The 27,998-nt window shown below is 40.6% G+C and overlaps 2 protein-coding genes across 2 annotated transcripts; one reads left to right on the top strand and one right to left on the bottom strand.

The window, feature by feature from the left end:
- The first annotated feature begins 17,479 nt into the window (after positions 1 to 17,479).
- On the top strand, positions 17,480 to 20,931 carry LOC308112330 (proprotein convertase subtilisin/kexin type 5-like). The gene is made up of 4 exons (XM_080467780.1): positions 17,480 to 17,691; positions 17,884 to 17,984; positions 18,355 to 18,574; positions 18,905 to 20,931. Exons 1-4 carry the CDS (start codon positions 17,496 to 17,498, stop codon positions 19,324 to 19,326), a joined length of 939 nt encoding a protein of 312 aa, XP_080323906.1. The 5' UTR covers positions 17,480 to 17,495; the 3' UTR covers positions 19,327 to 20,931.
- rfk (riboflavin kinase) lies at positions 20,888 to 26,864 on the bottom strand. The gene is made up of 4 exons (XM_080467781.1): positions 26,294 to 26,864; positions 24,941 to 25,092; positions 23,008 to 23,110; positions 20,888 to 22,741 (listed from the first exon to the last, which is right to left on the bottom strand). Exons 1-4 carry the CDS (start codon positions 26,373 to 26,375, stop codon positions 22,581 to 22,583), a joined length of 498 nt encoding a protein of 165 aa, XP_080323907.1. The 5' UTR covers positions 26,376 to 26,864; the 3' UTR covers positions 20,888 to 22,580.
- Positions 26,865 to 27,998: the final 1,134 nt, after the last annotated feature.

The raw sequence follows: 27,998 nt of genomic DNA, 5'->3' as shown, positions 1-27,998 counted from the left end.
AGTGTGTGTTATTCGTCTTTAGGAGCTTCCCACGCTGAGATACACTGATGCTAGAGAACAATAATCCTGTTGCCCTTGAACGGGACAGGGGTTTTAGAAATGTTTAAAATAGGTAAAATACTGTGGGGAAATAGATTTTCCCACGGCGATCAGTCATGTCATTTAAATCAGGTCAAGATCACAGAACACGCCTATGAGATAATAAACACAAACAGTACACTTGTTCAGTTTTCTTTTCGGCCTATAAATTTTTAGAAAACGTATCCCCCCCCCCTGTATTTTTGGACCGAGTACATGCAGGTAAGAGAAGACTGAGGGGCAGGGGCATTGGGATTCAGGGCCAGGTGTGGCGGATGTCAGTGTGATACCTGTCAACAGAGCTCTCTCTCTCTCCTGACAGACTAAACTGTCAATGTCCTTACAAGGTCAGCCAAGTCCATAACAGAGGAAAAGTTTTACTCCCCTGAGTGACAGGCTCTCTTTCTTCTCTGCTCCATTATGTGAGAGTCCAAAGTGTCGGCTTTTTTGCTGAGAGGAGCTGCGCGGGTCTCCGTCCCTTGAGAACTTGGCTCTCTGTTTGCGAGTGTGAGCGAGGGGGAGACAAACAGAAAGACGGTGTGTGTGTGTGTGTGTGTGTGTGTGTGTGTGTGTGTGTGTGTGTGTGTGTGTGTGTGTGTGTGTGTGTGTGTGTGTGTGTGTGTGTGTGTGTGTGTGTGTGTGTGTGTGTGTGTGTGTGTGTGTGTGTGTAAAAGGAAGAGAGATGGCGTTTATTCGGGGGCTGTTTGAAAGGGAAGCCACCGCCTGTTGTGTTTGTACACAAAGAAGCTCTTTTGTTTTGAAAGGAACAATTGAGCTTTTCACAGAAAGCAAAGACAACTTTTCCGCTGCCTTGAAGGATGCTCTCTCACACACATAAACACTCCGCTCCATCCTTAGGCCTGAACCAGTGTCTGTCACCTTTGTCTCATACAAAAGTAGGAAAGGAGACAGTGTTTATACTTCTTTTGTTATGGATCTTTCAATGCACCCGAGTGTGAAGCTGAAGGTTGATGGGATGTTTTCTCTTTTCTCGATTTTATTGTAACAATGGACAAAAAGGCAAAGACTACATGCTGCTTCTTTAAAAAGGAAAGAGTGAATTGGTAAACATGATTTATTAAAAACACATTGTCATTTTTGACGAATGACCCAAAGAAAACTGCCTGTTCAAGTTCGATAACGCCTTGATCAATGGCAATGACGCTTCAATTATTTTGCCAGGTGTTGAGTTTTCTGGTGGTCAGAACAACATTTTCAGTCAGTACTCTGTCCTTGTAAAACCTTCACACATTTCTGCATTTTGAGCTTTGAGAGATTTGGCCTGGAGACAGTCGGGAGGATGTTTCCTTATGATCTGGAGGATTATTTTGTGCCTCTAATTAACCAGCACATTTCTCCTTCAAATAGTCTCGCCAGAGGCTGGCTGAATCGGCCATCAGCTGGTCACTACTGCTGTTCATTAAAAGTAATTGCTTACAGGATGCTTCTTTCTTTTGATGAAGCTCAAATCTTGGCAGCTTTATTAAATGGTAAAAGCTATTTTTAACTTGTCCTTTTGAGGAATGAGGCGGCAGGAGCCTCTGTGAGCCTGTTGAACCAAAAGCAGTGCAAGTAATTAAAGTCACACGGACATTTGTTATTATTAGATTACTTTAATTACAGCTATAACTGAACTTGGCACTTGGCATCAAATGATAGTTTGTATTCTAAAATGCCTTTAATTGCATTTGAATTGTTTGTAAGTCCACATGAGGCCAAACAAACCAGCAAATTTCAAAGGTGATAATTGTTTTTCGGGGGAAAAGCTTTCACTAAACATTGAGGGAACAAATAGAAGTAGGTACATGGACAGCAAAGCAAGAAAACAGCAAGACCTAAAGCAGGCAAAGTATCATAAAACACAATATGTATGTAGTTAGTCCATAAGTGGGAAGATGTGCTTGTAGATGTGAGGTGATGTTGCTGACTCTGGCGCTTGGTCTGCAGGAGAGTACTGGAGTAAACACGGAAAGTGCCACCTGTGTGATGCTACATGTGAGCAGTGCACCGGCCCGGAGAGCGAGGACTGCACCATCTGCCCTGTGACACGGTGACCATTACATAAACATTTATAATGAAAAGATAAAAAACAATAAGACACAAATGCTTTTCTCTTTTGAACAAGATTCAACACAAACCGGTGTGATGCCACTATGATTGAGCTTGTAGGATGATTTGTCCACCTCTTTTTATATTTTTGTTTAGTGCTGTGAGATAACCATCCAGCTCTACAAATAGATGTGAATTTTTACAAAAAGAAAGAAAAAGATTGTCCTTAGATCTGTAGAATATGACATGGGAAAAATCAGTGTCAAGCTGTTAAGTGAGGAGCATTCACAAACATTCACAAAGGAGAAGTGGTAATTTAGCTTTGGCTTCCACATCTGACCAACACACACACACACACACACACACACACACACACACACACACACACACACACACACACACACACACACACACACACACACACACACACACACACACACACACACACACACACACACACACACACGGTTAGAGCTGATGATCATACAAAAGAGGACCTGAATTTATGTGACCTCTTTCACCTCTGAAACTCCCCAAGATTTATTCTACTTCATAAGTCAAATCTATCTGACAATGCATTAACATACCGTGAGCATGCCCGTAGTTGTTTCAGTTGACAATGAAACTATTGTTTAAAAACTAAAATGAAACCAAAGTGCACTATATGGAAGCCCCCCCTCCCGCTCCATCATTTTTTGACTTTAACGTCACCCAGCCTTCTGAGAGACAAGCAAGTTTGGATTACCTTATGTCCGGTACATCAGGGTGAATAGCATCTTATTGTGCTGCAGTGACATTAGACTTTCCCTTTGAGTGATTAATAAAGTTGAATTGAATTACACTGTCAATATCAGGCACTTCATTTGATTTACCTGTACAAAATATCCATGTTCAAAGCACATTTCTCAAAAAACAATGATATATAGAAGTATGTAAATAGAACAAGCATATAAAAGTATACAGTATAGTGAACTCTTTAAAAAAAAAAAGAACTTATAGGTGTCAAAAATATATATCAAACAGTTTGTATTATAATGAAAAATTCTGGGTGTTCTCAGTAACAACTTAAAAGTTTGCATGGTGGATAGCATACTTGTGTGAGTAAAATATATGATGTGACAAATAATAATTTCACTTCCACGCCTATCTGGCATCTTTCACTGTAAATATGTCCAGTAGCTGTAGCTGATTTTCAGTGTCATGAAACCCACTTGCAGATTCTTTGACGATGGACGCTGTGACATCCGCTGCCAGACCGGGCGTTACGCCATGGGGAGGCAGTGCCACCTCTGTCACCACACCTGCCATGAGTGTACCGATGAGGGACCTGATAACTGCACCAGCTGTGACAGAGGTACCCGTTTCTGATTTCATCACCCGGAAAGAATCATATCAACATTAGTACACATCTAATTGTTTAGTTCAAGCTTGCACAGCTTCACCGGTCTGGAAAAAGCAGCATCAGTTTGTGCAGAGAGACATTACACAGGTAGCTTCTTTTTGCAGGTGCTTTGTGGCGTTCACTTGAATAGCCATCTATCTCACTGTGACTAGAATGAAAGAGAAATCGGTCTTTTGCTGAACATCACATGGATCAGGCAAAGGCTCATTTATGCCAGACTCCGGTAATCAATCCTCTTAAACGTAAATGAATCTAATTAAAGGAGTAGTTCAGCCAAGGCCGACTGATAGATGTGTGAAAAGGAGGAAATCAGTCATTTGTTGGTTGTATCCTTGAGTTAGAGTCAGTACCTGTGCTTCAGATTTCTGGCTTAATTTAAGAACAAACTACATCTGTTGTTGGTGGCTACTAATTGATAAAAACAACACCGTGTGTATGATCCTCAACAGCCAAACTATTTTCTACAGTTTCTTTTTTTCTTTTTTTTAATCAGATCAATGAGTCTTTACAGAAACACAGCATAGGAAATGTAAACTTTAAGGTGGTGTAGTAACTGTGTTTATCATGGATACAGGTGGTGTTGGCCGTCAAGAATGAACGTGTTTACATTGGAGAGATTCTGTTACTCACAGATGCCTACCAACACAAAATCATACACTCAGAGATGCCAGACAGCCACGGGAAGATTAACAACACAAGTTACACTCTGTCACCTTCACGTGTGCACACACTCTCAATTAGCCAGCAAGTCTGACAGGCTGTCTTCGCAAATGTGGTTTCATTTAATTGCAGGTCTGTCTGAGGCTCAATGAGACATAACAATAACAGTATGAATAGATCCTCTATCTGTCTCACCCCGTGTCATTTCTCTCTAAAAACAACCTCTCTTATCTCAATCTATCCCATGTATATAGACACACACACACACACACACACACACACACACACACACACACACACACACACACACACACACACACACACACACACACACACACACACACACACACACACACACACACACACACACACACACACAATGGTTCAATGTATTCAACTGGATAATCAAGGTAAACTGTGGAATGTACCCGCCCCCCCCCAATGAACAGTTACTGTTGAAATTGAAGTACTTCATATGGATAGAAATATTTGCAAACTATTTAGTCTATTCATTGGAACGCTTTTCATTCATGCATACAGTGGCTTTCAAAATCAGTTCATGGCTTACAAATTCAGATAGAGGATTTTGGAGTTAAATATAGAAGAAGTCTTTCGCAACGTGATTTTTTCTTTTTAATTTTACATAAGCTGAGGGTAGAACTAATAAATACTTGATCAAAACACAATAGCAAACAGCCATTGACCAATTATCTTATGATGTGTCAGACTATCAGGAAACGTTTCAATCAAAAGCTGCTACTTGTCACGAGATAAAGCATGTGTGGTGTTGAAAACCCTCCTCTAAAAGGAATTTAAAACCACTTAATAATATCTGGTTGTTTAAAGGTGGAATATGTTTTTGAAACAGTTGAGGAGCCTCAAATTGATGGAAAGAATTCAGGAAAGACATTTGACTTAAAACTAGATTTCAAAAGAATGGCATGGCCTGAAATGTGAACCACAGATGGTTCAGATGATTCAAAAACATGATTTCTACAAAGTATCAGTACACTGTCATATGTTTGTTCACTATATTGAAATATGCATACACTTACTAAAAAAAAACCTGTTCAACCCTGGAGTAAAAAGGATTTGTTCTGACTCATGTGTATGAGACCGTGTCTCAGTACGTCCGCATGCCTGTTTTGTTCATTAAATCTCTTTCTTCAGGTTCCACAGTTCATCTGCTTTAGAAGATTTCCTGTAAAGATTTCCAAATCTTTTCTTGCTCCTTCCAGATAGGTTTGGTGTTTCAAGGTACCTGTTTGACGGTCAGTGCCGGGAAGTCTGCCCGGAGGGGTTTTTCCCCTCTGGATGGAAGCGGTGTGAGTCCTGTCCTGCAGCCTGCATCATCTGTACTGCAGCTGACCGCTGCCTCCAATGCAGCTCTGGACACAAGCTGAGATATGGACGCTGTGTCCCACTGGAGTGCAAGCCAGGTGAGAGAAGCTGGGAACAACAGTTAAACAATATTTATTTGTTACACAGTCGTTTACTGATGAGATGCAATTAAAAGTTGAAAAGATAAAATATCTGGGTAAAGGTCCCTTCCTTTGAGGGTATTTTTTTTAGATTAAATCTTTATAACAATTACGTAACCCTTGTGTCACTACTGTTTGATGTTGAAAAGTTTGGGAGGTATTTTCTGATTTGCTGACACTATTTCTCAGTACCACTGCCACCAAAAGCTGCCCTAATTTTGTTGGACGTCACCTCCGGGAGCCCACGTGTAGCACAGCGACCTCGTTTTAATGAACTACTAAAAGTACAGTGCCACACATTGTGGGATAATAGTGTCAGATGTAAAATATGTGAAGTCGTTTGAAGGTTTCTGAAGGCGACTTAATGTATTATGAGTGTGTGATTTCTATTACATGTGTCCCTATGGGAAATCATTGAAGTTCTCAAAAAAGGAAAACCTCAACCAAAGGGTGTTTTTGAACCCTTTGTTACTAATATAACTTTTGGAAGAACCACTGTACAACTTTTAAAGTTAAAAAAGAAACAACAACCACACACATCTGTTTGAAAAGAACTGCTGGAAGGTTTAAAAGTGACGGCCCCCCCACACATCTAGCAGATGTGACTCACTAGATACAATGGGTCTAAGGTAGGAAACTACTGCATTTGTTTGTTTGCAGATTTTTTTTTTTTCTGGGCATACGTGAGGTTTCCTCTAAGTACTCTGGTTTTCTGCTCACAGCTCAAAAACCTATTTTCGTGTTTGAGGTTACTCAGTGGTTACTCCAAAATTGAAAGTAGGTTTAAATGTGAGTGTGTGTGGAGCCCTTTGTCTCCCTGTTTGTAGTCTGATGAACTGACGAGCTGTCCATGGTGTCCCCTGCCTTCACACATATTCAGGATTGCTCAACCCAACGTTGAATAAATTGGTTTTAAGAATCGATGGATGGAAGTATAGCGCATTATCTGCATTTTCAGATAATCTAGAAATCCTTTACAAGCAGCGTCTTGTTAAAAATGTTGCATTCTTCTTCTTCTACTTCTTCTCATCTTAAACCTGTGCCTTGTATTAATAAATCAAAATGAAAGGGATTCAGTCATTTCATTGAGTTACCATCGTTAGCTCTGGAGAAACAGGAGGGAAGGCAGACAATAAAAAGTATTGTTGAATATTGTAGAAATAATACATGTAATCTGTATTATGATAAATAGTTCAGTCTCGCTGTGAAATGAAACTAAATCAATGGAATAGACAAACAGTTTCCCAGCAGTCGGCCTCGCAGTGCTGCTCTGGTCTACTTTCTCACACCATGAAGCACATTTGTCAAACATGGTTTATCCTCCCAGAGGTTGTGAAAAGTGAACACTTTATTTCAATGTATGACTTCAAATATGCTTTCCAGCCAGAGGAGGGTTGAGAAAGAGCAGATACATTCTGAGTGGAATGTTAGATGCAGAATGTGAGATTGAGATGAGTTCTCTGTGATTAGACGTTAAAAAGTGAGGAAAACAAGTAGTAGCGAAGAAAGTAAAATATATGAAGCAGATCTCTTCTCTTCTTTGGATTGTGTTCTGCTTTTTATTATCTTTATGTCATTTCATCGTTCTTATTGATGCTCATTTTTATTTGTGTTATTCCATCTCAATTTCAGCATGAAAAACAAAACATGCAGGACAATAAAACTGGTTGTTATCCGGAGGGAGAGTTTAATGCAACTCTGGTTTACTGTCATCTTAATGTGTATTTTACAATCCGCCGTCCTCATCAGGTGAAGTTCCAAGCGCAGACAACAACAACTGTGTTCCCTGTGATGAAGGCTGCGAGAATTGCAAACATGGTAAGCTGACCGTATCCTTTTCTTTCCACCGTCGTCCCTTTTTCACCCTCTCCTCTGAAATCAGTTTGAAGCATTTTGAATAAATGGAGACTTTTAACATTTAACTTTGAAGTTGAACATTTTTAAATCAAATATAACACCTGCTGCTAATTGCTTAATCCGTTTGTTGTGACTCGAAATTGTTGCATTTACCAATGAGGTTATTGTTGATGTACCTCACTGCCGGTTCTTGGCTTTCACTTTCTGCCCAAACGTTACCTTAAATCAACTCCAACTCCAGCCGAGGCTGGTGATTGAAACCTAAGTGGTTGTGCAATTAGTGAACATTTTTGCAAAAGGTTTTTTATTAAGATAATATTTTTTTGTTTTCTCCCCACTGTGTAGCTTAAACAAACCGTAAAGTACAATACCTCCCCGCATCACATTCTTGGTGGTTTCTCACGCCTCACTCTCTCTGTCAGTACAAGGACTTCCTTCAACCAGAGATGATTATAAACATCCCGTTGAAAGTTGTTATTGTGAACTAAGGTAGTCTGAGGTGGAGACGGCCTGTGATTATGCCATTAGGCATTCTGGGTGAATACCTTTACTCACTCTTGCTCCCACTATGGCCTTCCTTCCTGCCTTCCTCTCTCTCTCTCTCTCTCTCTCTCTCTCTCTCTCTCTCTCTCTCTCTCTCTCTCTCTCTCTCTCTCTCTCTCTCTCTCTCTCTCTCTCTCTAATCATCATTTTTCAAGCGAAACAAGTCGGTCAGCAGAATAGAGATTTGAGGTGATTACCTCTGTGACGCGATGCAACATGTCAAAGACGAGACTGTAGTGTCTAGGAAACACATTAAATAAAATGTGTTTGCTTGATGTGTGAATTTGAGACGTCATCCTGTCTTTGTAACCTCACATAATGCACTTTTAGACATTTAACATGGAAAAATCCCTACAGTGGAATCTGTTTGGCATTTTCTTGCTTTTCTGTTTGTTGTTTATTAGAACAAATCAGCTTCTAGGTAATTATACGGCATATCCCAGACTCAAGAAATGCACCATATAAATATTGTATAAGTTTTTTTTTTTTTAAAAAGTCTTCTGAAATTACATTATATAATAATTACATTATCAATATGTTGTGAGTCTGAAAACACAGAACAGGCTGGTCATTAATTTCAAGATACAAAAGCAGACCACCGACAAAGAAATGATAAAAAAAAAAACAACTCTGTGTGTGCGTGTGCGTGTGCGTGTGCGTGTGCGTGTGCGTGTGCGTGTGCGTGTGCGTGTGTGTGTGTGTGTGTGTGTGTGTGTGGCAGATCCTCCAGTCGTACAGTGATTGATAAGCTATCTTCCCCATCAAATTAATTCAGCACTTGTTTTTAACTCATCATCAGTTTTATGCTCTTTCATCCGCTCACCGTTCTGAGCCCTGAATCACAGACTAGCGGTTTGACAATCTTTTAAATCGCATTACTCACGTCCCCGGTTGAATGAATGTCAGCGTTGTTTTACACATTAAGTAAAAACGCCTTGATCTCATGGTGTGGTCTGTGACTTTCTCTGTTTCTGGGCACTACTGATGACTTATCTGTGATTGATACTTAACCTTTGAAACTCATTATGTTTTCGGATAGTATTTCCTGGCAAGTGTTATCAACCTCATTTTTGTTCCCCTTCTTTATGAAGAGGATTTCCCACATAAAACAGAATACTGTGACTTGTTCACGTGGCTGAGGATAAGCTTCTCGTTCTATAGTTTCTGTTAATAGCAGTGACGCTGCAGCTCCCGTCCTGTTGAGCTGTGCTCTTGTTGCTCAGAGTTCAGAGGGTTCAATGCAGTGCAGCTCATTTCTGTTCTTGAGGACAAGCTGTATTTCCCTTTCAATTACTTGTGTCATTATAGTCACACATTTATTTAATTGGCATCACCCTCAGATATGTCAAATGATGAATGTCGGTGGGTGATGATTGGAGGTGACTGAAAACCTTGAGTTCATCTGTTGCCCCTCTATGTTTATCTTTGACTTTTATGGTACTGAGTGTTCACTTAACTGTGATTATATGCTTGTATATCATATGCGTTCTGTAAATGGTGGCTTAATGTGTAGTTTCCAAGCACACTGTGAGTGTGTGAGTGCTTGCACATTCCACTAGTGAATACCTCAGGATGTGTGTACCAGTTTAAATTCTGCTGAAATCTCCCCCTCCCCTGGCACGCACAGTTAATATTTATGCGGGTACTATTTTCTCTCTCACATAGACACAGCCTGGAGGCATGATTTCCGGCTCCTCACTCACTCACTCTTCTTCTATACCTCTGTCCCTCCCACCTTTCCTTTCTCCCAGCCTCTTGCTGTATGAGTAATAGCTTTCACAGGTAGTGGCTTGTCGACTGCATTGAAGTGCAAACCAGTGCAGTGTTAAGTTGTGGGTGCTGGAAAGAGACAGCAGGAGGAATGGGGTGTGGGGGTCGTTGGAGGCTTTTCTGGAAACGATGAATGTCCCAAGGGAAGTCTGCAGGAGTGTCTTTTTAAGTAGCCCCCCTCCTTTCTCGCTCATGTCTGATCCTTTCTTTCTTTTCCTCTGGCGCCCTCCCTTCTTGCTCCTTCTGTCCTTGGAGATGTCTTGAGGTTTTTGAACTGGTGGGGGTTACAGTGGGACTGGCCCTCAGTCAGATGGTTTTGATTAACAATACAGACTGATTAGTTTGCAATAAAACAAACATTCTTTCTCGCACACATCTGAAGCACTTATTTCTATCCATCGATGTTCTTTTGTGTCTGATATTGAAAATGACAAAGAATACATCTTGTATTCAACCAAAACACATCTGCAGTACAACAACAATAAATAACACAGAAAATCACACTTCTAACTTGTTGATCAATAAGGGCATAAGCTATTCATGGAAATAAACTGACTTTCTTACGACCTTGAGTATCACGTCTTTGAGTGTAACAACAACTATAAATGTAATAATATTAAAAACTTCAGTTCCACATTCCTTCCTAAAACAAATGTTCTTACTGTTGATTGTATGTAAATACTCGTGGGGCTTAGTGTGACCCCCATAAGGGAGGTCAGTCCTGACTAATCTGTATGCTCTCAGGTGTTAGACCATACACATCTGAATTATCTGTGATGAAAAAATCAGAAACACGTAGTTTTGACCTGACACATGGTGGCCTTTACAGAAGTTTGCAGATGTCTGTAATTGATTTATTTCGTAGGTTTTACACCGATATGCCGATGATGGACTGAATTGATGACAGGAGACTGATAACATTTTATGTGCGTTGTCAGAGTGCCTCCTGCTGGTGGTCACGGGGAATGCAACTGCTGCGGTTAGAACAGAATGATGTATGCCAGCTCTTTACTTCTTCTTCACAAGAAATGTCAGCAGCTGACAAACACGACCGACAGACACAACCCTCATTGATAAACAATGGAAATAATATTTCATACAATATCTCACAGAGCCATACACACAGACAGCTGTTATTATTCATTAGAGAATGTGATTTCAGCTTGCATACATCACTTACTGCTGCTTGAATCAGTCTGTTCCTTCCCAGAAAGCCTCTAGGTGGCGCAGTCGGTATTCACAATAATCATAGCGCAGCGTGAAGTTCAGTTTTCTGAGTATCCTTACCTCCTTGGCCACTCGCTGAATTGAATCCAGTTGTCCATCCATGTGGAGGAATGTGAATGATGTCAACTGGGGATCACAGAAATGTCATTTCCTCTACTATGAGGCCAAAATGGGACTTCTTCTTTCAGGATATGTGAGAATTATGGCCACTGAGTTCATTGATAGAGCTTACTGATCTGTCTTTACATTTGGTTTATTGAATCACCATGCATCAAATCAACATTTTCTTCAAAATACATCAAATTTATATTGTAAATGCGGAGCAATTCAGCTGGTTCATATCTTCTTTAAACCACATTTCTTCTTGTTCTATGTAATTGTCCGTGTCTGAAGTAGACAATCCTCTGAACCACGCATAAGTGTACTTCATCATAACATGACCGGAATGATGGTTTCCTGTTCACCTCACTTGTGAAAAATACGATTTTGAGTCCAACATCTAAACCCAAACGAACATCTGATAATCTGTATTTACCACGTTTCAAACAGAGCCATCCCAATTATACATATGTGTTGGTTTATCTATTTGTAATGATTTCTGCTCTTCATCACAGACGATAGTGGAGATGTTCAGCATGAAATGATTTGCCTCAAATGTGAACCTGGTTTCTATCAGTAAGTTTTACCAGCTTCATATCTGATTTCAGGCTCCATATTTTCTTTGTCCTCATACAGATTCTTCTCTTTCTGTTCGGTGCCAGGTTAGAGAGCGACTGTCACCTTTCCTGTCCTGATCGAACTTATAGTGCCAACCAAACCATGCAGTGTGTTCCATGTGAAGACAACCACTGTGAAGTCTGTGACCAGTTCCAGTGCTACCTCTGTGAGGATGGATTTTATGTCTCTGGTAAGATTTGGACCATTTGTGCTATGTCCATGTGTCAATGCAAATATGTGGGCGTAGGTTGGATATGTATAAGTCACAAGTTTGATTTTCCTTGATATTGATTGTGAAAAGTAATAAGTGAACGATTATTTTTATAAAATCATACATTTTAAGATGTTTGAATGGAAATGAGTGCCATTCCTGTAATAACTGGTTTGGTCACATCAACTTCAGTGAAAATCCAAACGTGTAACAGGGCCAACAGTCAAAGCTCATATATAACACCTCAATATGTCAATGGTAAGTACTAAACTAGTTTCATTTAAGTTTATAAACGGGAAATTTGGTTTTCAAGTTGTAGAAAACAACTTGTACTTGAACATTTCTAATTGTGTGCACGGGTTTTGAGCCTCATTTGGATGCTGCGCTTTACTGATTTTTCAAAGTTTATGTGTTTGTTTGTGTTTGTCTGTCGGAGAAACCACATTCCTCACTGTGATGAGATGAACTGTAAATGAGATAGAAACAACATGACAAATGTGGTCACTCTAAAAACAGTGAAAAAGAGCAAAATTCAATGCTTTATTTTACTTTAATTTCAAATCTTTGATTTAAATGTAGGTTTAGCAAAAGCAAGCGTACAGGATTCATTGATTGAGATTAATGAAAGAATTTCCTGAATCCAACAGGGTGTAAAGAACCTGCTTTAGTGGCTGTAACAGTGGAGGAAGCTTTCAGTCTTTAACATTCAGGTTCAAGAAACTGCAACAAAAAATGGAAAACCAATGATTGAATTTTATAAATGTAAAAGGCATTTCAGTAATATTTGTTAGAATTAATCTGTTTTGTTATAAAACCTCAAACATTTAAAAAAAATACAGCAAAGTAGCTGCAGACCCCAAATGTTTTCTATTGCAGGAGATTAAACACAATGATGCATGTATGACCACAGATTCTACATATGAAAGTATAATTTCCTAGATAATGGTTTTTAAACAGTCAAATAATCACTCAAAATAGATTTTTGATATCGTTTTTAGTGCAGCTTGTATCATGTATCAACACAGCCTGCTGAAAGTCCCCTCCAAGTCTGATTTTGCTGAGTTCAGTCATATACTGACCTTTTGTAATGACAAACTTCCTCTCTTGAGGTTGGAAACAACTCACAGTGGAAAGTTAATTCCTTTTTTTCTCACTGAGCTGGTGGCTCCATATACCACACTCAGCATTGAGATACTTGTGAAAAACTACTATCAAACTGTTAAATTCACCAATAATTATCTCTAAATGCTCTACAGTATAGTCTACACGACTTCGCAAAATCGTTGATTTAACAACATATAATACGTGTGTTAATACGTCTCTTCCTTGTTTTATTTTCACGCCGCTCTGTGATTCTAAAGTTACTCAGTTAATCCCATTGGAGAGATCATTTCTCTGCATTTAACTTATTTCATACACTAAAGTTCACATAGTAGGTTCATTGGGCTTCTGCAGTGCTCGTAGATTTCACTTTCATCTTGATGGCCCAGGGATTTGAACTATTGACCTGTCGGTCATAAGTTTGCTTGTCAGGCTACTGCTCAATGATTTATGCTGACCTCTGAATAGTTATTTGTCTTCTTCTTTTTTCTTTTTAACCAGGTCAGACCTCGCCAGGATTGTTATTTATCATCTCTCTTTTCTCAATTTTATGTATGGGGCAGAGGTGCCAAACCCCCTGGAGTTCATGTAGTTCAGGGGTCAGATACGGTCCGCTGCAATCCCAATAGGTGCTGGACCAGTAAACTGAAAGCATGAAAACCTATAATAATTGATAACTCTAAAATTAGTACATTGTGCTTATGTGAATCAGAATCAAACTCAAATGTTTATTTTAAAGCTGCCGGTCAATTCTGAAAAATGTTATTCTTTCACTGTATAAAATCCCACAAACTATAAAAAAAAGTGTCAGTTGTCCTGCCGTGATTTTATGATGTTTGGAGGACTTTAAGTATCTATTTGTGTGTACAGCCGGAGAGTGTGTGGCTCACTGTGACGAAGGCTTCTTTGTGGATGAGGAGAGCCAGGAGTGTGAGCCGTGTCACCGTGACTGCCGTTCCTGTGGAGGACCACGTCATGACGACTGTGACTCCTGCGAGGACGGCTTCATACTGAAGAACGGGGAGTGTGTGGAGGGCGCAGAGTTCACATTGTGCCCCGAGAATCACTTCAGAGGCAGTAAGGCAGTTTTATGCTTTCAGTCAAATGAAATTTTCCTCTATTTCTAATTCAGTAATGTTAAACCTTCATTACGTTGACACCAAGAACTAACACTAATCCTAACCCGGAAGAGAAATGCGATGACTGTTCTGTATTACTGTATATGTAATATGTATGTCATATTTAATTCATCAGGGTCCTTCTGTTATCTTTTTGCCTCCAGGTCAGAAGAAATGTGAGCTTTGCCACTCCATCTGTAAGACTTGCTACGGTGCAGGAAAGGAAGACTGCAGCAGCTGCTACCCTGGTAAAAGATAACACGAGACGAGACGAGACGAGACGAGACGAGACGAGACGAGACGAGACGAGACGAGACGAGACGAGACGAGAAGCATTCACATTTCCATGCACACACAAAAAGCTCTTCTGTAACACTTTATACTACTTCTGATTTCAATGGGCTGAAACAGATTCCAACTTGCAGTGGACAGAGGCAGGTTACAGTCTGGGTCACATCGGTCCTGTCACAGACAATTTAGAAGTATAGTGTCATCAATTGGCCTCAAATGCATATTTTGAGATTGATTTTTACCACACGTGTTTTCCTTGTAAGTTGTGTCCCCAATACGTGGCCAAGTTGGCTTCCTTCCACAATCTAAATACATGATTGTCAGAATAGATGGATGGGAAATAAGATAATACTTAGTCCATCCTAGAACATGAGGAATCCAGCCATCACAGCATGCTAATCTAATCCCAACCCTGTTTTGCCTCCAGATCACTTTCTGACGGCTCAGCAGATGTGCATGGTGCGCTGTCCACCCGGTACGTTTGGCAACAAGACCTCCGGGAAGTGTGAGGACTGCATGAAGGGGTGTGTGACATGCCACGACACCAAACAGTGCCAACGGTGTCGCGGTGGACTTTATCTGCACGAGGGCGTGTGTGTAGTGAAGTGTCCGAGGTGAATCTCCCGCTGTCTCACTTTTTGACGTCCGCACAAAACTATCATGGCACATCAGTGAAAGTTTTCTCTCTGCGCTTCTTCCCCAGAGGGTTTCCTCAAGGTGACGTGTGTCAGCCGTGCGCACCAGAGTGTGCATCCTGCCAGGACCATCCCAGTACCTGTCTGAGCTGTGAAACGCAGCACTTTCTGCTGGATCACTCCTGCAAGGCTCACTGTCCAGACGGCTATTATGCTAACAACGAAGAGTGCCATCTCTGCTCTGCTCACTGTAGCGACTGCAATCAGGACGGCCTCTGTAAGAGTAAGTGCAGCTGCTGGAGCAGGGGAGCCGAGCTCCGGGGAGGCACGTACTAAAAGTGATGGAGATTTCAAAAGGTGTTAAAAGGTGACTTCACTGAGTGTTTTAGTAACTGAAAAGAGGCGAAGAAGGAGACACAGTGGAGGGTCAGGCAGTAAATAGAGAGAGTTTACTGGGCTGCAAATAATTGGGCCGTAAAGTCAAGTGGGACTGCTGCAGGAGAAAAGGAGCAGTAGACCGGAGGACTAATGGCTGACCTGGGGAAAAGGTGAATACAGGAGCTGGCAAAGAGAGGATGAGTCAGTCTGAATACATTTTATAATTTATGACACAACAATATAGTTAGTATTATATTTTCTTCTTAAATGTATTTGTTTCTTTTTGATTCATTTCGTTTTCACCTGCCAATGTAATAATCTCTTAATTTACCTTATAAATGGTTGTTTTTTTTATGATAATGGATAGATATATGTGACTTACATGACTGAAAGATTAAGTCTTGAATATGATTAGGTCTTGGATATAAAAACAAAACAATCTATCTGATTAGACTAATTCTTTCAAGCATTCCAATTTTTTACAAGTGACATTAATGTGACACCATCACAGATCTGGTCAAATCCCTGAGACTTAAAGTCTGAGCTGATTTGAACTGCATGAAGGTGCCAAATTAAGATTATTCTTTTTTGTATCATCCATGTTTGTCATGTGGATTGTTTAAAAAAAAAAAACAGCAGCTCCCGAGTTTCTTCGATAATGCAATTTCTGCACAATTCCAGGTAAAAAGTGACGTGAAATAGCTCGACATGTTTGGCTTCAAATCTTCATTTAAAAACTCCTCAACAGAGACGATAGGACGATCTGTAAAAGTTGAATGTAGTTAGGTTTTGTTGTTTTCATGCAAGCTCTTTTCTTTTCTTATCTCTCTTGCAGAATGTGCAAAGTATTACTTCCTCTTTGATGACAGATGCGTGGATGATTGTCCTAAAGGCTACTTCCCCAGTGAGAAGGATCAGGAGTGTGTGCATTGTCATCCTGATTGTGCCTCTTGTGACGGACCAGACCTGGATGACTGTGACGTGTGTCGCAACCCAAAAGCTGTGCGCTACAATGGAGAGTGTCTCCCTCAGTGTCCTGACCACACTTACTACGATAGCAAAACCAATGAATGCCGAGGTAGGGAAAGCAAAACTTGTACAATATGAATGTAAAAGTTATTTATTTGCAAAGATGGGAGGACAGCGTCTGATGGCTCCTTATCATTTCAGACTGTGACAGGTCATGTCTGACCTGCTCAGGCTATGAGCCTTCGTCCTGCCTCACCTGTGACACGAGCAGGCGCAAAGATGCCAGCGGACACTGTGTGTCGCTCCATCAGTGCCCCTTGACCTCATACGTTGACCAGAAGGGAGAGTGCCAGCCATGTCATTCATCCTGCCATCGATGCTCTGGGCCCGGCAAAGACCTCTGCCTCAGCTGCAACACGCCACGTTTCCTACTGAGTAAGATTTCATTTTCACTCAGAGATGCCTGAAGTATGATATCAGTTATTCTTCTCATCATCGTTGGGAATACAGTGTATTAAAGTAGTTATACATATTTATGAATGTTTTCCATCTTTTAGATGTCCTGATCAATAAGAGAGGTCAAAGTTTGGGGGTGCTATAAAACATAACACTAGACAAAGGAACCAGTCATTTCAAATGAACAATTTTTTTTTTTTCAGTAAGTTGTGTATTATTCAACCGAAGGAGAGCTGATTTTGTCTGTGTCCATCAGACAGCACGTGTGTGCAGCAGTGTCCCGTTGGTTTCTACGCTGAGGACAAGGATGAGCGTGTGTGCGAGCGCTGCCACTTCACCTGCCAGTCTTGCGTCGGCCACCACAGCGTGCAATGTTTGGCCTGCAAACCTGGACTGTTCGGGCAGGGCAGCGTCTGTGTGGAAACCTGTTCAGACAGGTTAAATAAACGAACCCTTTTATTTTCCTCTTTTTTTTCCCCCCTCAATGAAAAACCATGAATAACTAAACTGATCTCCTCTACCCGTTTCAGTTACTTTGGCAACACCAGCAGCATGCTTTGTGAGCGATGTGACCCTTCCTGCAGCAAGTGCTGGGGTCCTGGGAACAAAAACTGTCGGAGCTGTAAGGTGGGCTACGTCTACATGAGGCATTGGAGCCAGTGCTTGAAGAGCTGCCCTGCAGGATACTATAAAGACAAGTGGACTGAAACCTGTCACAAGTGTCATCCTACCTGCAAGACCTGCAGCGGTAAAGTCGCCCGTCCCTTCAAAGCGCTGCAGTGTGTTTTGGTTGTGTCTGGTTTTACATTATTGATTCTCTGTTGTATATTTTGTCAGTGAGGTCTTCCTCTCGGTCCCGCTTTCTGTTTTTCTCTGAAATCACAACTGCACATTGTTGACAGTTGATAGTTTTTTTTGTGTCATTTCTCTCTCATTACAGGCGAGGGTGCTCTGGCTTGTCAGTCCTGCTATGACGGCTTCACATTCATAGCCGGCATCTGCCATTCTCAGTGTCTCGTCGGCCAGTACAGCACTGCACAGGTTATGTCTATGTATACTCTCATTTGTCCAAGCAGGCGGCATCTCAAAGCACAATGAATCAGGTCAACTGAACTTGGTCATGTGTCCTGAGATGCTTTATCACTCATCAGTTCATACTCTTCCCGTGATTAGACTGGCTAGTCAATGGTGGTCACAAAGACGTTTTGATGAACCACTGTGTATGTGGGTAATTCATGAAGACAAGTTCATTTAAAATGTAGTTATTTTCTCAATGAGCAATGAATGAAGTTATCAAAGCTGTAGCTGCACGTTAGGTAAGGATGCTGTGTGACTGATGAAAAAGTATTTGCAAATGAGTGTTGATCGCGCTCAGCCTGGTATGTCTTCCTCATTGTTTTCTAAATCTCAGGAGCCTGAAACAAGCTACAATTGGAACGATGAACAAAGCTGTAAACCGTGTGACCAGTCGTGCCTCGACTGCCGAGGTCCTGGCATGTGGAACTGCACCGTGTGCCACGCAAGTAAGACCTTGTCTGATGATGGCCGCTGCTTGAGCTGCTGTGGAAACGAGACCTACGGCCATGATGAACCAATACCCAGGGAGTGCTGTGACTGCGAGTCATCACAAGGTAAACAAGGCTCACACTGTCAAATTTTATACGGACACATATTATAATCATTTGGTCATAGAAAATTGTTTTGGGCTTTGAGTCGTCTGTATTCATTTTGGGCATTTGGAACGAGTGCAACGCCGCGCATAATTTGTGTAATCAGTTTCACACTGATTACCCAAACAAGAGTTTTCAATATATCAATGTGATGGTAAATTACAAGTAACTTTCCAACGTTTCCTTGCTTCTGGCTCAGTGGACTAGACAGTATTTCATTCGAGCTCCAGTTTGGTTTTTTACTAAGGTGAGGCATTTCCGTGATGTCTGTTCCCTCTCCCCCCCTCTCAGTGGAATGCGTCATGGGTGTCAACTTTGTCATGAAAACAGCTGGTGAGGGTCAAAGCAGCTCAGCCAAAGTCGTTGTGACGGTTTGTGTCCTGCTCATCCTCTCTGTGGGTGGAGGGCTCTTTGTCTTTCTCAAAGCCCGATCAAAAACAGCCGCCATCACTCCCAAAACCAAAGCCGGAGGGTATGAGAAACTGAGGACCAATGGAGCCTCAGCGTCACAACCCTCTACTTCCCCATACGGAGAGTACAGTGACAGGATCATCGATTCTGAGGATGAAGAAGAAGAGGAGGAGGAAGACGATGATGAGGATATTGTGTACATGGGACAAGATGGGACAGTGTATCGGAAATTCAAGTACGGACTCTTAGAAGCTGAGGAAATAGACCTGGAGTATGACGATGAGAGCTACTCTTACAGATGAAAAGATCTTCTTGAATGGACAACAAGAGTTATGTCCAAAATGTGTCCCTTTCAGTGAGGTTAATCCAATAGTTTGTCTTATAAACAACAACACGTCAGAGCCCCATAGCTGGCATTTCTGATCATATTTGCACTGGATGTTTGTGGTCCTGACGCACATCATTATATCAAGTATCAAATATGCATCAAAGAGTCCAACATGTTTAGACAAAGTTCATATTTTCAGGGTTTTTTTTTCTTCCCAATGGCAAGAAAAACACACAACGGTCACATTCAGAGACATCTGGGACACAAATCTGAGAATATTGCAGAACATAGCTGTTGTCAGTAGGGTGCTGCTGTGTAAACGTGGTAGATACAAGCAGCCTGATCAATCAATGTGGGTTAAATTGGCTGTAAACATCCCTTTTTGTTTTTTTGTTCACATTTCCCTAAAGTGCAATAATTGTGGTTTACTGTTGGATGATGCAGCCTGGTTCGAAGTTCTTTTGCTAAAACTTTAATGAGGCAAATTTGTTTTCTTCCTTTTTTCATTTTTAAGCAGAACAAACTTGAAGAAACTATTGCGTGTTTACGATATGAACTGATGAACAAATGATTGTAAATTGATCAAACTTGGAGCCACATGACATGTTTGCAGTGGCGGCGCAGACTGGCTTTTAATGACACAAAGGACCTCTGCACCCAATATAAAAGACCACATTTAATCCCAGGTGAAATGATGTTTCTCATAATATGAACAAAATATATTGAATATGATTCTTTGTGGATCGATTAGCACTTAAGATAGGTGTTGGAGTAAATTGTGTTTTTAATGCCACCGATCAAAATGTCTTTAAAGACATGAATTATTAGACATAAATCAATATAAAAGCATTGGGTGTGTTATACTGGTTTTCATTCGTATGTACAAATTGACAAGTGAAGGTGAAGGATGTTCTTCTCTCCATCTGTGCTGGAAGCCTGTGTGCTACTGACTCCTTTCAGTCTCTTTGTTTACAGAGAACATTTCCTCAGGTTTTCTTGTTTCGTCTCCGTGAAAACACCTTTTTTTTTTTTTTTACTGATCGCACCACAAAAGGTTGCAGAAAGGAATTTCCCACAATTTCCTTTTTTAATCTCCTCGCCTCAGTGTTTTGACTTCACTGTTGACTTGTATTGTCTTCCTGAGATCAAAACAAATGTGATTCACATTTATTTAAAAGTTTATCTTTGACGTGCAGTTGAGTATAAATTCTTGTTTAAATTTGGTGTATTTTTACATGTTGTTACTTGAACTTGTGTGTACTCTTATAGGTGTAGGTTTAGACTTAATATTTTCTTGATTTGCAATATTTTGGGGGATTCTTCTCATCTTTTCAGTACTTGATTCTAAAATAATTTAAGGTGGAGGCTCCAGGGGTGGATTTCACTTCAACTAAACTCACCAACAAGAAAGTCAGTTTATGACATCAAGCGATAACAGTTTGAACATACACATATGTCTTCTGTGTGGATTTTCAAAGTTGAAATGGTGTTTCTGGTATCATGTAAAAATGAAAAGAACAAAACTGCAAATTCTTTGATTGTATGATTTATTTGTGGATTAAATAAACACATGTGGGGGAAAAAACAGTGTTGAATCATCAATTTGACATGCAGTAAACATGGTCCCTCTTGAAACTACAAATAAGTGCAGGTAAGTGAGACTGGAAAATATTTCACTCTATTGAAGCGCGGTTGTATCTGTTATGAAATATTCCCTCTTATAATCTACAACAGTTTCTATAAAGCGTCACATTTCTTTTAACCTCAGTCTTGTTTTTCTCTTTGTAAATAAACTGCTGAAAACAGAGTAAAAGGACGACCACCACAATGAGGTCCACAGGTACCAGAAAACACTCAAACACCTCTCATTGGTGACTCATGGCTGTTCTTGCACGACGTCAGCAGTCATATATTTACTTTCTTCATTAAAACTCAATCTAAAATATTGTTCTATAAGCACATAAGATTTACATTTTTCTTCATTAAAAATATATTTTAGGTAACTGGGGACATTTTCTTTGAGAGTGGCTGTACAGGCACACAAACCAGAGAGTGATGTCAGCTTTGGAAGTTTAAAGCCTACAAGACTCCGCGGCGGGAAATAAAACGACATCTGATCCATAGTATTTGTTGAGAATTGTGGATGACCCACATTTTTATTACACAAGTTTGGGAAAAGATCTATGAGCCTCATTTTCCTCTTCGTGTTCTCTGCCTGTTATATTTTGTGCACTAAACCAAAAAAAAAAAGGAGCAGTGAATGATTTAAAAAAAATAAAGTTGCATAATAACCTGTTTAATCAGTTTCTCTACAGACGCAACAGGCAACATGAACTCTGTTGAAACCAAATGCTAATCTGCTCTAATCTAAAATCTTGGCTTTTGGGATTGAAGCGGTGGGAAAGCACTACACGAGTGAAATCCATTTACCATTTATGAACCATGAATGAAATTCAGTTGCTGGTCTGATGTTTTAGACACGGTTTGGGCAGCAATGGAATAGTTTGGGTCACATTGAAAGATAGTTTCTGAAAGCAGGGAAATGAAAGGGGAGAACCAGGAGTTTAAATCTCACCAGTTTCACATCCGCTTGATCACCTTGCATTTAGCCTCAACCGTTGCATACTGTTGATGTACTGTGTGACCGGTTTCTGTTACACAAGATAATGCCCAGATTTCTTCTTTTAACCACTTGAAGCAGGAACAAATCTGCACACACACCAACTACACGAGTCATGTACTTTCAACCTCAGAGTGACGATGTTAATTCAGTTTCTGGCCTTTTTAGGTTATTCTTTTTATACAGAATAAAACAAAACGGTGTGAACTGGAGTCGGCCTCAAACTAACATTTATATCGCCGTCAGAGCATTCCCTCGAAAAATATTCAAAATCCAGCAAAACCAGTGAAACCCAAGGAGGGCATCTGGTGTTGATATATATACACAACGTAAACACAATCAATGGAGAGAATGGCTGCAAGAAAAATCCAAAGTGAAGCTGAACAGTGCTTTGTTAAAGAGACATCGATGAAATAAAAGAAAAATGCGGCAAAGCTGATTGGAGGTTTATGAATTTGACGAAACGTAACCAGAGCGGAGAGGCTTCCAATTCAAGTTGTACATTCACACAAACCTGTGTGTGTGTGTGTATGTGTGTCTACCAAGATATCCGTTTTCCTGGCCTGTGTACGAGCACGTAAGTGGAGCGTTGCTGTCCCCGCCGGCCGTCAGTGGCCGTTCATAATCGTGTGCGACGTGGTTGCTGCAGCGGTGGACGAGCTGGCCGCACTTTTGAAGAAGTTATCATCTTTGAGTTTAAGATGCTCTGGGAGCTCCAGCTTGGTCTTGGCCTCCTCGATGTCACTGTTGATCGCTGCAATCAGAGCTTCTGCAGGGACAGAGGGCGGACATTCAGGACAGAGGCGAGTGAATAGAGGACAAATTTCACCAGTACATAAAAAGGAATAAGTGACAGTGAGAGGAAAGGGGAGGCGTGACAAACCGAATGAGGTTAGAAAGACTTAAATGTGCAGTTGTACAATTTAAGTATTGTCACTTTAGTACTATAGATTGCTATACTATAGCACTAATGATACAGTACATATTAAATATTGTACCCTGAAGCTCAGTAAAAAAATAAATAAAAATGCATACCAAGTGAACTGTAGTTTTTCTCTGGACGAATGTAGCCCACCATCACTACACTGAGCACTTCTCCGTAAAAGTCCTCTTTGAATGTGTGAATGACGTGAGTCTCCTGGAAACAAGAAAAGTTACAGGCATTTTCAGAAGCGATATGACAAAAGTTACTTCAAAGCTTTTGTAATCAAACCCAGAGGTAATTATGCAGGTTAAAAAAAAAACAGTGAGTGAATACCAGTGTGAAGAGAAGTATACAACATCATTTCATACTGAAAGATTTAACTAAACAATCTGGTGGAGGACTGCACATTTAAAAGGCTAAAACCTTTTGCACCTTTTCAGGGTTGAACTGGCAGACTGCGCCCCGACCAGGCTCATTAAAACATATAAAGACAACAGTTGTAAGTTTTTTGTATATTTATATGTTTTAAGTTAACTATAAATGTGAAAATGAACCAGCTACTTATGCAAGTTGACATCCATTTATTACAGTTTAGGACATGAATATCTTAAGGCAATAACTATCATGAATGGCAATGGCTGTTAAACCAGATTTAAGCCTCACCAGAACAAATTATATGTCTTCAAACACTTTGTGTACCAACTTTGGTCCTTTATAAAGTAAGGGCTGCCCTCCCCACGAAGCTCCACGCTTGCTCCTGTGTTCAAACTCACAATAAGCAGTGCTGCTCTAAAAGTGTGCTACCTTTCTTATTTTCAACACAAAGAGCTCTACCTTTACAGTGGACTCAGCACTTCTCCATCACGTTTTGACTTTCCCCCGCTGACAAAACACTGCTGTGATAAAAGCAGGAGCTCCTGTGTGTGGGCTGAAGTAAACCCAATTAAACGTTTAGGGTGACAGTCGGACAATGGGAAGGTTAGAAAAATGCATAAAACACAATGCAACTTCAGCCAGGACGTATTGTTCGCCTGACAGGAGTCTTTTTTCTTCTACACGCTCTAGAACATTCCCACTTCTCCACAGTCGGGGGGGGGGGGGGGGGGACTAACAGATGAAATCTTGATGTTTAATGACTAATAAAGTCTAATCAACCTTAAAACATGAAATAATGCAACATTTCCAGAACTGTGGATGAACCTGGGATCTTCCCTCATTCGGAAAAGTTTCAGCATGTGACCCTAATAAATCAAAAGACTCTGATTAGTCTGCAGCTTTTTGGTGTAACTGAAGCGAAGAAGACTCAGAAGCCGGAACACAATGAGTGTCGTTGTGCTCACATGCAGAAAAGAGTTTGCTGCTTCAGGATGTGGCGGAGGGCCGACGGGTTTCACGTTCACGTTGTTTGACATGTCTCTATAGGAAAGGTGCTTCAGAAAACTTAAGGTAGTTTCCTTTGTGATCCAATAGTTTCACTATGAAAGAGCCAACCTCTCTTATTGAGCAAGTGACAAATGTGAAAACCCCCAAATGAAACTGAATTACTGGCTACATTTTGAGCAGAGCAACATCTGGGCTCAAAGAGTCATGATGGGGGAAATTCTCATGCTGAATCTTTTCATTGAAATGTACTATGTTTATAATATCTTATTATAAAAAATGTCAGACTTGCTCCATTGATCACACAAGTCAACTCTCATAATGAGGTTTGAACAGAATATGAAATAAAGGGCTCTGTTAGCCCTGGGCCTCTCGGTCAAACAACGCTTTTCTGGTGGAAACCTTGAAATGTTGAGCAATCATGTGCAGCCAAGGTTCAATGATCTGTTCTTGTTTTGGCTTCAGATATCGCTGTACCACTGTGAAAAATCCAATTTTCCAGCCAAAGCTGTGGAGAATGAAGAACTGAGCTTGTGATCAGACCCAACGCTGGTTTAACCCCCCTGGACTGTTCAAGACTTTTATAGAAACGGATATGAGGCACACACACACACACTTCCTTTCTGACTGGAAGCAGCCTGAATACTGCTAATCTGCACTTACCATGGACTTCTTGGTGTTTTTATAGTAAGGGTTCCAGCCAATGCTCATCACCATTTTGTAAACGTCGCCGTTCCCAACGCAGGCCCAGCCGTAGTAGATCCCAGTGCTGATATCTGCGGGGAGGAAGTCCACCACCGAGTCCGGGAAGTTGGCTAGAGGTCAGAGGGATGAGACACGTGACGGACGGAAGCAAAACCAGAGAGAACTGAACATTTACAGCAACATTAGAGCTAACTGATATACATGTTTTTCTGCTGGTGTCTTTCATTGAAGCAACCACATTTCTGACATTAGTTTTTAGAGTATTTTCTCCATTGGTCCAGTTAGGTCAGGTCCTCTGCTATGATTGTTGGGAGGAAATAAGCAGCAGGTTTGTCTTAAGAATATTCATGAAGTGTCTAACCTTCATCCAGTTAATGATTTCGCAGCGATAAGGATTTTTTTTTTTAAGGGAGGTTTTGGAACGAATAAAGAATTTATGTTTTTGAACCTTGTGCCATAGTGTCTGAGTTCAGTAAAAAGTCAGTTAATGGCTATTTGGATATTTTAAACTTGATCTCAAGCTTTGCACTAGAGTTTTTAGCCTAAATGGAAAAAAACCCCAAATGAATAAAAAAAAAATACTTTAGTTACAGCATCAGCAGCATGTGAGCCGATGTACTGTAGTTTGATTTGAACTTGAATGTCTGTGAAGCCCAAATTAAAACACCATTTGAGACTTGGTTTCAGGTTAAACCAATTTGCAATAGACGAGAGGAATATTAAACACCTTCCTTTCCTTTTCAGTGTAATCTATTCGACATTGGTCAATTGAACTGATTTAGCACACAATGGATTTCATCAGTTTCGAATTTTCACCTTTTTTATTCACAGGTTTATACTTTTGTATGGAGATATTTTATTTTAAGCTCTCGATTAGATGGTCCATTTTACTCTATTTAAAGTTGATTTTAAAGTGGCTAATGTGACTGTTAAAACACTTTATTTTAAGGCGCTTTACATAGGTGTTTTTTTTTTTCTTTAGTTTATACAAATCCGAAACGTCCCATTGACAACTCCCACACATTTTGTTGTTTGTTTTGGACACTTTAATACACTTCCTTTTAATCATCACCATCATGACAAAGTTTATAACGAAGAAGCATCACTGACCTCACCACCTGCAGTTACATAACTCAGGTTTACTTTGGTGAAAACAAACATTGGTGTGTACACGGGGCGTGTAGTCAGAATAAATTAATCCACCACCGGACAGATGTTTAATAACTAACCGTGAGGTGGCGATACATTCTGATCTACGCAGGTTATCTTGTTGAAAAGTGCACATAGAACGTTGACCGGGGGCCTGCTCACCTGTGGGGATCCCCAGCTCCTTGCTCCCTCTCCCGAAGCCTCGGATGACCTCTCCCCGACAGAAGTACGGGAGACTCTTCATGACCGCTGCCCGACAACAGCCGCCTCTGCCCGGTAGACGACACGGAATGACCTCAAACGACTCACGGAAGTCCGGGGCTGGCTAACCGCCAGAGCGCCTCGGTTCAGTGTGTCGTGTCGCACAGAGAGCGCCGCTGTGTTCGGTTCTAACGTGAGCTTCGTCGGTCGGGTTCGGTTAAACGACTCGGGTTGAACGTTCGTTGGTGAACAGAGACGGTGAAAGTTCAACGGCTAGGTTAGCAGTGCTAACTCCTGTTAGCTTTACAAGAGGCGCACAGTCCGTGAAGCGGCTCGGTCCGGAGGGGGGGATGTATGGACAGCACACGGAGGCAGCAGTTCGGGCTCCAGTGAGGTCCGGGAGCGGTGTGAGGGTCTCAGTGAAGGACGGGTGGTATCAGAAAGCCGGTGGTGTTATATGTGTGGCTCCATGACACCTTACGTGTATTCCTAACGCTCTGACTGACGTCAGCTACCACGTGACCTCGGAGTCATGTGTTGCATTCAGGTGTTGTAGGATGTTATACAACTACACTTATGAGGCGTTCAGTGGAAATACGGTAAAATTAATCTATTATAATTTCCGATATGGTGGGATTTAGACAGTGTGCGGCCATAAAAGTAGAAAAACAATTAGAACACATCATTAATGAATTATAGATCGCATTGCCCGATAAGAGCATGTTACCAGATTTACACCGAACATTTTGTGAGTGAGCCATTTCTATCTCTTTGCTGAAGAGTCTATACCTACAAATTTCATTTGCATTTTTCATTTGAAAATAGATAACAATCGCCAATCGTAGACCCAGTTTGGTGTCTGTGTTGCACTACTGCTCATTTCCACACAGAGGCGCAACAAGGGTTTAGCAAATAACATCGTCCCCAGTCACACCAACTATTTCTCACAAAATAAACCCCTTGGGCGTCAATCTGAAATATAATCAAATGGGAGTTTTTTCAGCCCACAATCAATAAAATTGTTTTTTTATTTAGCTATGCAGCATCAAGTGCATAAGGTCTTGCTGGGTGATTCCAAATTATTAATAAAAACAAATAAACACAAAATAATTAAAAGACAACAATTTTAAATAAAATGTAAAAAGAAATCCAAAGAAGATATAATATGCAAAAAATGCTTGCACTACTCTAATTCTTGTTTAATCTTACGAAGAATACAGAATTGTAAATTTTATTTTGAAAGAAAATGTAACAGTGTGGCAGTTTTAGTTTCCAATAATTCAAATCAAGAAAATAGTGGATCAAGTGGTTTTTTTTCTATCAAATATTTTGGCTTCTTGAGAAATGTAGGCTTGAGATATAACTCGCAATACAGATATTACAACAAACTCCAACAGGACAAGATTTCTATATAATGATTGGAAAAATCATTCAGACTATAGCTACAAATATAAATCAATATCGGCTAAAAGCTACATCATAAAACATTTAAGAAAGAGCAATAAAATCAATAAGAACATAAAAAACATCAATGAAAATCATCAAGAGCTACAAAACAGGAATGTTTTTAGTCCCTTTTTAAAACAATCAACAGTCTGTGGAGCCCTCAAATGGTCAGGAAGGGAATTCCACAGGTGGGGAGCAATGGAGCAGAAGGCCCAGTCAC

The sequence above is a fragment of the Lipophrys pholis genome (assembly GCF_963383615.2).
Source record: "Lipophrys pholis genome assembly, chromosome: 7".
Taxonomy (NCBI): domain Eukaryota; kingdom Metazoa; phylum Chordata; class Actinopteri; order Blenniiformes; family Blenniidae; genus Lipophrys; species Lipophrys pholis.
This window is presented reverse-complemented; position numbering and strand designations above follow the sequence as displayed.